General features: G+C 38.9%; 2 protein-coding genes across 3 annotated transcripts; one reads left to right on the top strand and one right to left on the bottom strand.

Annotated features, from left to right (window-relative positions):
- The first annotated feature begins 2261 nt into the window (after positions 1-2261).
- LOC108934992 (relaxin-3-like) lies at positions 2262-3297 on the top strand. Its single transcript, XM_018753241.2, has 3 exons — positions 2262-2298; positions 2571-2765; positions 3152-3297. The coding sequence occupies exons 1-3, from the start codon at positions 2262-2264 to the stop codon at positions 3295-3297; spliced, it is 378 nt and encodes a 125-aa protein (XP_018608757.2).
- Positions 3298-3989: 692 nt separating this feature from the next.
- On the bottom strand, positions 3990-7278 carry dynlt5 (dynein light chain Tctex-type family member 5). 2 transcript variants are annotated; one of them, XM_018753387.2, is made up of 5 exons: positions 7240-7278; positions 6555-6675; positions 5699-5790; positions 5429-5553; positions 3990-4888 (listed from the first exon to the last, which is right to left on the bottom strand). In XM_018753387.2, the coding sequence occupies exons 2-5, from the start codon at positions 6665-6667 to the stop codon at positions 4682-4684; spliced, it is 537 nt and encodes a 178-aa protein (XP_018608903.1). In that variant the 5' UTR covers positions 6668-6675; positions 7240-7278; the 3' UTR covers positions 3990-4681. The 2 variants fall into 2 exon arrangements, with proteins under 2 accessions (XP_018608903.1, XP_018608904.1); XM_018753388.2 differs by lacking the exons at positions 6555-6675; positions 7240-7278 and adding an exon at positions 6019-6136.
- Between the last annotated feature and the right edge of the window lie 3282 nt (positions 7279-10560).

Raw genomic sequence — 10560 nt, 5'->3', positions numbered from 1 at the left:
AAAATGGAAGGGTTTCTCATCTCTGACACTGAGGAACATCAGATTCTAGCTGTAAACACTGGAATGGCCCCTGTAAAATCATGCGGGTAAAAGCCAAGGGTCAGCGGTAACACACCAATCATCCTGAGAGGTGAATGAACAATATTACGGGTATAACTCTGAGCTGTTTCTTGCTCTGCTACTTGCCAACATTAGACACAATTCTTTTTATTTTGGAATAATTGCTTCATTTGAGGGGGCGCAGTGGCGCAGTGGGTTGGACTGCAGTCCTGCTCTCCGGTGGGTCTGGGGTTCGAGTCCCCGTTGGGGTGCCTTGCGACGGACTGGCGTCCCGTCCTGGGTGTGTCCCCTCCCCCTCTGGCCTTACGCCCTGTGTTACCAGGTAGGCTCCGGTTCCCTGCAACCCCGTATGAGACAAGCGGTTCTGAAAATGTGTGTGTGTGTGTGTGTGTGTGTGTGTGTGCTTCATTTGATAGAATTTATTTGTTACATTACAAGCTTAATAAAAACAGTAACATTTTGTAAGAAATTATCCCGAGACTTCAGGTTCATATTTAACTGTTTGTTTTTTTTTCTTTTAATACACCATTAGGCTCTGGTGCCACAAAGCAGGACGACTCTGTTACGCACTCATAAAAGGGTGTCTTATTCAAACAAGAATGTGTGGAAAAAATGTAATCATGGTGGCAGAATTCAGAATGTTCGAATAAACTGCACAGTTCTTTTGCCACCATGGTGCACGAATCGAAGAATGCCAATTATTCCTGTTCTTTACAATTAAAAAGCCCTTCTGTAAATAAGCACTTTTGCCCAGAGGGGCTCATCCCAGAACCTTGGACAATTCTGAGTACTTAATTTACGTACTACAGCCCCACAGTCCTGTCCTGAATTTTAGATATATTATTGGGACAAATACCTTAAATACTGTTGTACTTAATTTTCCAAACATTGAAGGAAATACAAAGCCTACCACCGAGCCACATATTTTCAACAGGAAGCTATCATGTTTGCTTCAATTGAGAATGATTACAGCTCCTCTTGTACTTTTAGGACAAAAGTAATCTTAAAAACGGATTTAAAAAGCCAGATTATCCGACTGAATTTGGAACGTACAGGTTAAACAACTGAACATCAATCCATCTGCTTCACTGTCACATGGAAGGCATGGGTGTGCTAAATTTTCCAGACACAAGTACTGGGAAAATCGTAACCATAGCGCCAGTTTTAAGAGATTCAGGATTATTTTGCCGGAAGACCTTTCCTTTGAAATCCCAATCATACTAAGGTCTAACCTTCCTGGAATGAACAAGGAAGAGAAAACAATCATTAAGTTGTTTAATTTTATAAAACATATTATTTGGAAAACTACAGCCTGTACTAGAGTGTGAACACTGCCTCATGTAATGTGTTCATTTTTCTCATCTTGAATGAACTGACTGATTATATCATTTCAGATGTTAAAATATTCCATTCTGGTCTATATGACAACTTATTATGCTTTCTTCAGAAATCATCCACGTAAAGATGTGGATATTAAAATAATTTTAAAAAAAAATCACTGAACATCATATATTTACCATGCAAATCTTGATATATTTACAGGGAAAAATACAGTAATGCACTTGGTGTTCCTACTCTGCCTTGTCCTTAAGCTGCTCGTCATGAAGGGTAATTAAGTGTCTAAATTACCATCATTACAGAACACTTTGCAAGACTGTCGCAATAAACATCAACTGCAGCAGAATAAATGCACACAATAGAAAATGTCATCCATTAAATCAACATTTTTCATTGCCATTTTAGAGACTAGTTATCTTTTTTCTAAATAAGAAGCAATTATTTAAATTGCAGAAAAAGAAAACAGGGAAAACCTTTATACATTTAAAGAGTCAGTACCATGTGCTGTAAATTTTATTTAACTGTTATATTTAATTCCCACTTGAAAACTAAGTAATATTTGGTACTGCCAAACTGTATACATTTGCAGTTTTGGTACAATGATGACAAAGGCATGACTTGGGGGTGCATACAGCAAATACATAATAATAGATGAATACTTTTTATAAAAGTAATAAATAACAGATAGTTAATACATTTTAAAATGTCATTATCTCACTGTCTTATTTTATGAAATGAGAAATAATGACTTTACAGGGACCTGCACAGTTCCTGGAAGGCCACACCACTGTCTTTTACTGTCAACTTTTTTCCAAACGACTTTACAAGTCTTGCATTAAGGTCACAACAATCAAGCCATTAAGATGGCCATCGAGAGACGACACTCTGTCCAAAAAGGATGTAATTTAATTGCATGTTAGTCATTATGGCTGTAAAGTGCTGATTACAGAATGTGCAGCCACTTTCATGTGCCACAAATGGCATCGTTAAATACATTTGGCGGAAAAAAAAAGCAATTCGGTTGGACATGCAGTGGAGGCAACAGGGCATTATGGGAAGGGTGGCACACGCAAATAACCTGACGCAGTGAAACCCACTATATATATCTGGAGTGATCCTTTTCAAGAGAGACCAAAGGAAGCAGGACATATTCCTATGAAAGTGTCCACCAGCGAGAAGACACACCGAAGTCACAATGAAAGCAGTGCTGCTGTCCCTGCTGCTGCTGTGCACACTCTGGATGCCAGGCACGGTGTGCGGCGAGGTCAAAGCTGTCAAACTGTGCGGCCGAGAGTTCATTCGTGCTGTTGTCTACACCTGCGGAGGCTCCAGGTGGAGGAGGATTCTTGACGAAGCGCAGTCTGATGGTTAGTCCGCCTCTCCTCAATACTCGTCCCAAGGAAGCTTTCGTTGAGCTTAACTGTAGCTTAACTTTAATGATGCATACATACTTAAAGTGTTTAGTCTATGTCCAACCATGGATTGTGTACATCTGCTCTGGGACTCATGGTTGGAACACAATGCGAATACTCAAAGCATCTAAAGCAATTCCCATTCCTTCCGAAATCACACACACACACATTTTCAGAACCGCTTGTCCCATACGGGGTCACGGGGAACCGGAGCCTACCCGGCAACACAGGGCGTAAGGCTCGAGGGGGAGGGGACACACCCAGGACGGGCCTTCCGAAATCACGATGCTTTATACGACAGTATTTGAGCTTTGTGATCTTTTCGCTTCTGTTCTGCACAGATATCAGTAGCAATGAGCAGAGCAGTTTGAAGACCCTGAGCTTCCCTCCAGACATGACGCGATCTCGGCGAGACCTTAACCAGGTGCTGACCACGGTGTGCTGTCAAGTGGGATGTCGGAAGAGCGATTTGACATTCCTGTGCTAAGGGGTAGAGGTACTAGATTCCCTGCCCGAGGGGTGCCTCCTTCTGCTGGTAATGAAGGCAAATCTCTAAAGAACACCATACCTCCTTGGCATCACATCTCTGATTCTAATAATAAATCAATTCGAATATAGTATCCAAATATGTGGGAATTTTTGATTTTTATATATAGTGTTGATGTTTAAATGATCTGACACTCTACAAAGGAAAAAATGCAATACTTTTATTAATCCTCTAATTAATCTTATGCATTAAAAGATGGTGCTTATCATTTGCTTTGTCCTAAATGATAAACCTTGTAAAAAATTTTAAACCTTTTTATGAGATTATAGCCACATGTTTATTGTTTCCAAAAAATCCTTCTGAATAATTAAGCAATGAAGTGGAGATAAAAAAGTAAAGCTTAGTATCCAAGCTGGATTTAGGGAAGTAAAAAAACATTTGTTATACATGTACATTGCTATTCTTGTCTAATAAATATTATTACATACACCTGAGATATTGTTTCATTTGCAAATAATGGACTCACGCTTAGCACTTCCCCAACTAATAAAAACATATTATACATATTTATACTAATGAATGATTTCTCATAACGTGTCACCCGAAAAATACAAATTTAAAATAAGGTAAGACCAGTTATGAGTAGTATCACACCAAGTTAAAGACAACTACTAAGTATTATGACAGCCCACCTACCTTTTATTTATTTATTTTTTTTACCATCAACATACTGAAAATCAGTAACTTACATTCTAGTCACAGTTTTAGTGACTTGTCATGTGTCTCTTAAAATAGTACATTCAAGTGTTATCCTATCAAGGCAAGTTGGTTTAACAATGCAAACTTTCTTACTGATCATTTTGACCAGTCACAAATAGATGAACCCAAATATTTTATTCATATTTCGGCATACATAATAAAATTCACGGCAACATTTTCACTGCCCTGCCCGTTACCTAAGAACACAATTATGTTTAATCTCCTGAAACTTCCAAAATTAATAAAATGTGATATTGACAGTAGTTATAGTCGCAGCATCTAAATTCATTTCCATCTCCTTCAGAGGTTCCAGTTCTGGTGTTTGTCCTGCACCAACAGTGTCTATGACTGCATTTTTCATTACCTAAACATTGCCCACATATGTATATGACATACAAAACATTAACTACATGATTGTGTATTATCGTTCATTACTTATTCTTTTATCCAAAGTGAACTGCAATTTTATCCATTCATGCAGATGGATCTCTTACTGCGGTAATTCAGGATACGAGGAGTAGTACGGCACAACCTGACGCTGTACTTGAACAAGCAACCTTACAGTAGTGGCAGTGCTCTTAACCGCTTTGCTACCCGCTGCCCCAGATACGCTACTGGGATGGAGTCACTCAAAATACACAGCGTAGACGTTGGCGACGGCAAAAAGGGAGCTGTTCTTGAATGCGTACGACGCGAAGGTGTCGCTGGAGGGGTCCCACAGACATCTGCTGGCAATGCGCAAGTTGTTCTGCTCACTCAGCTGCCCGATGCCGATTAGCACTATAAGCTTGTATCGGGGGATCATGAGCTCCTTCACCCTTGCCTTTATAACCTTCAATGGTTCAACAAAGATATAGGGTTAATGAAGCCACTTCAGCACCAACGCCACTGCCAACAGTCAGAAGTTATGTTTGCTTGCTGAAAACTAATTTTCTTTTATCCTCGCAAGGCATTTAGTTAGCAAGTTTGATTAGGAAATGAGCCAACTGATGTGGGGAGCTAAAGCACATGGGATCAGTGCTTCAAAATAACTCAGTATGGGGAAAACAAACTCACTTCAAATGAATGTTCCTTCATTCCCCTAATGCATGTCTAATAGCAAGGCCATTGCAAATAACAAAATGCATTAAATAACGCACAGCGCCAGTGAAAAGTGTCGGTACGCTTGCTGGAAATGAGGTTGTTTTTCCAAGGTATTCAGTTAACAGGTTTGAGCAGCTCTTTTGCAGCAGTTCCCAGGGATGTAGAACACATGTGGGTTGCTTTGCTTTGCTTTCACTCTTCTGTCCAGTACATCCCATAAAAGTATTGCCCAGACTGTCCATGCCTCAAACCTCCAGCTTCCCACTGGGATGTGCTGTGCCTTCCTTACCTCAGATATTGTTTTTGTCATCTGCCGGCAGAGCTCCGCTTCGTACTTCTCTTCCTGCAGGTAACTCGTAAGAACATCCTTCAGGATGTTGTTCACAGTCAGCACCGGGAACCGTTTCACTGGACCTGGTCGATGGAAGGTAGAAAGGAAAGGTGACCCCACGCGAGGGGTCAACTGCACGGCCAAAAAGCACAGGTAAAATCAGAACACCTAGCGTGCCACTCATTGAAAGAATAGAAGGACACCCAGTCAGTCAGTGGAGGTGAGTACCGAGCTGGTAGGTGTTCTCCATCTGCACAGCAGGTCGTGGGTTTTCGTCGTGCTGTCCTGGCTCGTCAATGTAGGACACCGTGCTTATGGAACTGCGGACCCAGGGACAGGAAGCACAACACCTTAAAGTGGCTCTTGGAGCCTCATAGCAGGTGGATTAGCAGTAGTAGTACCAATATGAACCGCAGTAGTGTTTGCTTAGCTGACACTTCCCCTAAATTTACAATTTTAACAATATATTCAGTCTAAAGTTTTACTGAACCAACTCAGGCCATGTTCCTTTCTCAAGATTATTAGGGCCTGTCTGTGCAGTTAATCACCTGCCTCTTTGCAGTTCCAGGGCTGGATCAAAACCAGGCATAGGTTTAGGTCCACATCAGTCTGTGTAGAATTTAAGTTCTCCCCGTGTCTGCAGGGTTTTTCTCTGGGTGCTCTGGTTTCCTCCCAAATTCCAAAGACATGCAGTTCAGGTGAACTGAATGCTCTAAATTGCCAGTTGTGCGACTGTGTGCATGTGTGGCTACCCCGACATGAACTGGAATCCTGTCCAAGGTATAACCCCGCAGCCTTGCACTCAGCGATTCTGTGATAGGCTCCGGATCACCATGACCCTGACCAGAACAAACGGTTAAGCAAAATGAGACGTTCGTTGCCAGGAACAAGGGGATATTTTTGGGACTATTAAACAGAAAAGAATTTGTGAAAACTGGGGACCATTATAAATCTGCCTCATTAGCATACCTGCGCACAGATTACGTCCCTCAGCACTGCTCTACCTGCTGTTCTGATGTTGCCTGGTGTCTGCTGTGACTGGAACATTCTGTTTGGCAATATTCAGTGCACATGAAACACGTACTCTTTGGTCTTGCCCACCGTTTCCTTGGCTCTGACGTCGTGGCTGCTGAGCGAGGACAGGCTGCCTATCTTCTTGAACAGACGAGCCGCTCTCTCCTTCGCTACATCAGACATCTCTCCACCTGCCCACACGACACACTGGAGGACTTACAAAACCAGTTAGACAGCATCATTGTCTCCTCATTATTTTCGCTCTTATTGTTATTTTTAATTCGCTGAGCTCACACTCCTCTGAAAAGTGAGTAGTACCGTCAGGTTTGTGCAATAAGCTGCTTTCAGTGATTTTCCTGTACCTTTGTAACAGCTCAGGAATTTTGACTGTGTCTAGTATTCAGGGAAAGAACCTTGAGGCTTGATCAAACTTACTACAGCAGCCTGGGGGAGGGATTCAGTCCCAGAATAATAATAATGTTTTTTCTGTAATAGTTAACATGCTCGTACTGACATCATATTCAAGTATTTAATCATGAAACTCTGGGAGAAAGAAAAGAAAATTATAAATAAAATTAACTGCTATTTGCTTTTTTTGTCATTTAATGACATTAATAAAAATCTCACCTTTTCCAAGTGTACGTGATGAAAATGTAAGAATGTGTCAGTTTAAAGTGAGCGCTAATAAAACGGAAAATGCAAAGTGACTGCGGGTAGAAAAGTCACTGCGTTTATGGAAAGTGCAAATTACTCACCGGTGCGAAGACAAAGCGGAAGTGAGCATCGCTCGCAGCGGCTCGTGCGGAGTGTCCTGTAGTCCTGGCAACGGCACCGGCGGGGCGGGGTTTGAGCCGGAAGTTGGGGGCGGATGTTGCCGCGGGTTTTCTTCCACAGTCCAGTTGAGAAGAGCTCGTTTGGGGCTTTAATCCAGAAGTTTTCGTCAGAGCGTTTCAGTCGTCGTGTGTTAAACCACGACAGTGTGGTAAACTCAGTTTTCTTTAAAAAAAAAAAAAAAAAATAGACTTAAGCCATGTATTGTTATTAACCTTTTAGCTAAACACCTGTACAAATGCAATGGCTAAATCAATGAACACTTTTACAATAATTTACCATTATACTAGGGTAAATAATAAGGTATTTTTAAGTGTACCTGAGAGCAGGTACTTTGATCAAGGGAGTCTAGAGCAGGAGTGGGATTCAAATCAAGAACCTTCAGATTTCAAGGCAGAGTAGACAGCAGGAGGTGTAACCTCTGCCCCACCCGATGCTCTCCGCTTGTGTTTACATAGTTTTCTTGTTTTTTAAACACAGTTACATATTAATTAATGAACTATTAATTTAATATTTATGCTTCTAGAGATGTGCAGAATTTTGTTCTCACACCTGAAGCTTCATTGAAGATAAACTGCTTATGTGAAACACAGAGAAGTAATTTTGTGGTAATTTTGTGACAGACCTGTCATCTGACTGCCATAACCAGAATAACATGGGTGAGCTGCCAGTCATGGGCAAAAAGAGTTGGCTCTTTAATTTCCTTAAAAGTTTTCACAAAGAAAAATAAAATATATATCATTGCTAATAGTTTCCAATGTTATACATTTAACAGCTATCACAAAACTGTTCAGTCTGTATTAAAAATGCTACACTGAGTAGGGTGAAGATCAAATATTTACATTTATTTATTTAGCAGACACTTTTCTCCAAAGCAGCTTCAATGAACTCTACGTAGTGTTATCAGCCCACACACCTTATTCACCAAGGTGACTTACACTGCTAGATACACTACTTATATAGACAAGAAAGAGCGGGTAAAATAGATCTCAGACAGATATGTAACATAGTTTAACATAATTTTTCATTTCTTTACTTAGCCACCACTTGTTCCATCTCTAAATGGAAAGAATTAGTTGGAAGACATAAACAAACAAGCCATATACCCATAGTTTTCTTCACTTTATTTCCAAGAAAACTTACAATGATGGACATTTTAACAGGTATTACATTATAGTCATCTGTTTATATACTTTTAAAACCTTTAGAAGGAAAAAATCATTTTTTAAAAGTACATTTACATAAAACAGTTGCATATTCTGTATCATGTGCAATGGATTGGATGAAGACAAAACAGAATAACATTTGTTAAAAAAGGGTTTATATACAGAAAGAATATTAATAGAGTTTACAATAACCTATAAGGCAAATAAAATTCAAAGGGTAAATCTTCATCATTTCATCACACATTCCTTACCAACTGCAAATCCACAAAATTAGGTAAAAATTGAATTTCTACAATTTATAAAAGACACACTTCAGTAAGGCTTTCAAACTACACAAAAATAAAACTCACAAGAACTTAAAATCTACTGTAGGTGTCAACAAAAACAAGATGTTGAAGCCATGATGTATGAAAATGGCAAGGATGTAATTTTAATAACAGCAAGGTTTAAATGAAGAGGAAAGCACAGTATTTAGAACACACACATCACCATGTTAAGGTGTTCTTTTGGTACAAAAAGACAGTACCTCTATGCCCAGTCTCATAATGGGGATATTTTCAGTACATAGTAATGAAAGTAAAGATAAATTAGTGAATCAACATTTCATAATTACTCTTGGATGAAAAGAACGGAAATGTTTAATGATTATTCTGTTATCAAAGAAGTACAGTGAAACAACTGGTCTTTCAGAACCTCATCATAAGTGATCATTTGGAGCAGAATGAAAATTAGGAAACATACTAAATATAACATTTCAAACTGAATATGGTTAAATAAAATTGTTGTCCCAGCTGAAATGAAAATATGTTAAATAAATAAATACATTTTGGGTGGCTGTATTATTTAACAAAGTGTTACATAAACTCATGCATTTTTAAGATACTGATACAAGAAGTACTTGACATTAGATGCACCTTTGGCTGCAACCAAAAAAGTATAACTAACAAACATCTGGCATCAAAAGAAAGGACCATATTTATTACAAGACAAAGCACAGTAAAACCTGTATCATTAATATAACATGTTATTTTGGCATCTTTGTGTGTGTGTGTGCCCTTTTTTAGATTACAAAACCAAAATTTTTTCAAGTTTATGGGTGTAACAAAAAGTCTTAGAGGTAAACAAGAGCACTGGAAGTAATCTTTTTTTTTTTTTTGATTTAAAGTAAGGTAACTACAGTTTTAAAAAGTCCAGTTGGGTGCAGTGTACACATTGTAATTACAGTATTGATTGATAAAAACACATTGGGAGTTTTACACTGGCTACACTCACTTCATGACAACATTAAGTTTAGTAGTTTACACGGAAAGAAGACAATGTCCGTAGTAATTTCCCACACAACCTGCTAATACCTGAAGATATGTGAACTACAATTACAATTGTTTGCACATTGAACACAGACACACCCACACACTGTTTTTTTGAAAGGGTTGAGAGGACTTGTCTAACCTCACTTTGTTTATTCAAAATTATATGTACACTCATTTGCATATTTGAAGATACGCAAAACTCTCCACCTGTAACATGGGAACAAATTGTATAGATTTCAGGTATTGGAGGAGGGTTAGGTGGACTGCCCCCCACCTTTTCAAATTGCATTCCAAGAAAGTCACCTACTCTGCCCACGTTTGGAATATTTTCTTTCGACTCCTGTTGCACATACATATACAATTTGTTTCGGTGTTACATATATGAACATTCCATTCAAAAGTTTCCTCACTTCTCAGGTTATAGTAAGCATAATTAAGACTTTTACAGTTTTCCCTTGTGTCGGTAATGTCATTATTTATTTCTCTGCATTTGTTTGCAGTGGTACATGCTAAGGTCTTTAAGAAATAAAATATCAAATTTATTATAAATAATCATTTAGACGGGAATAACACAAAACATTTTCCTCAGACAAATTTGTCTGGAATAAACATACCTACTATGGTATTTCAGTGATTATTAATCTTCAGTGCAATTCCTTGTTTTTCCATCTCACAGAGACCGTTAATATATTTGAAAGAAAACACATGGATTTGTAAGCATTCCCTCTTGGCTAATGCAGCAAAATTAGATTGTTAGGCAGTCAATGAG

The sequence above is a fragment of the Scleropages formosus genome, chromosome 3 (genome assembly GCF_900964775.1).
Source record: "Scleropages formosus chromosome 3, fSclFor1.1, whole genome shotgun sequence".
In the NCBI taxonomy this organism is placed as follows: Eukaryota; Metazoa; Chordata; class Actinopteri; order Osteoglossiformes; family Osteoglossidae; genus Scleropages; species Scleropages formosus.
Note: the sequence above shows the minus strand (reverse complement) of the source record. Positions and strands in the feature narration are given on the sequence as shown.

Coding starts and splice junctions, on each gene's coding strand:
- LOC108934992 (XM_018753241.2), top strand. CDS start 2,262: ATGGCCATCGAGAGACGACACTCTGTCCAAAAAGGAT. Junction 2,299..2,570: donor ACACTCTGTCCAAAAAGGAT/GTAATTTAATTG, acceptor AGTGTCCACCAG/CGAGAAGACACACCGAAGTC. Junction 2,766..3,151: donor TGACGAAGCGCAGTCTGATG/GTTAGTCCGCCT, acceptor TGTTCTGCACAG/ATATCAGTAGCAATGAGCAG.
- dynlt5 (XM_018753387.2), bottom strand. CDS start 6,667: ATGTCTGATGTAGCGAAGGAGAGAGCGGCTCGTCTGTTCAAGAAGATA. Junction 5,791..6,554: donor ACGGTGGGCAAGACCAAAGA/GTACGTGTTTCA, acceptor CTGGGTCCGCAG/TTCCATAAGCACGGTGTCCT. Junction 4,889..5,428: donor TGACAAAAACAATATCTGAG/GTAAGGAAGGCA, acceptor GAACCATTGAAG/GTTATAAAGGCAAGGGTGAA.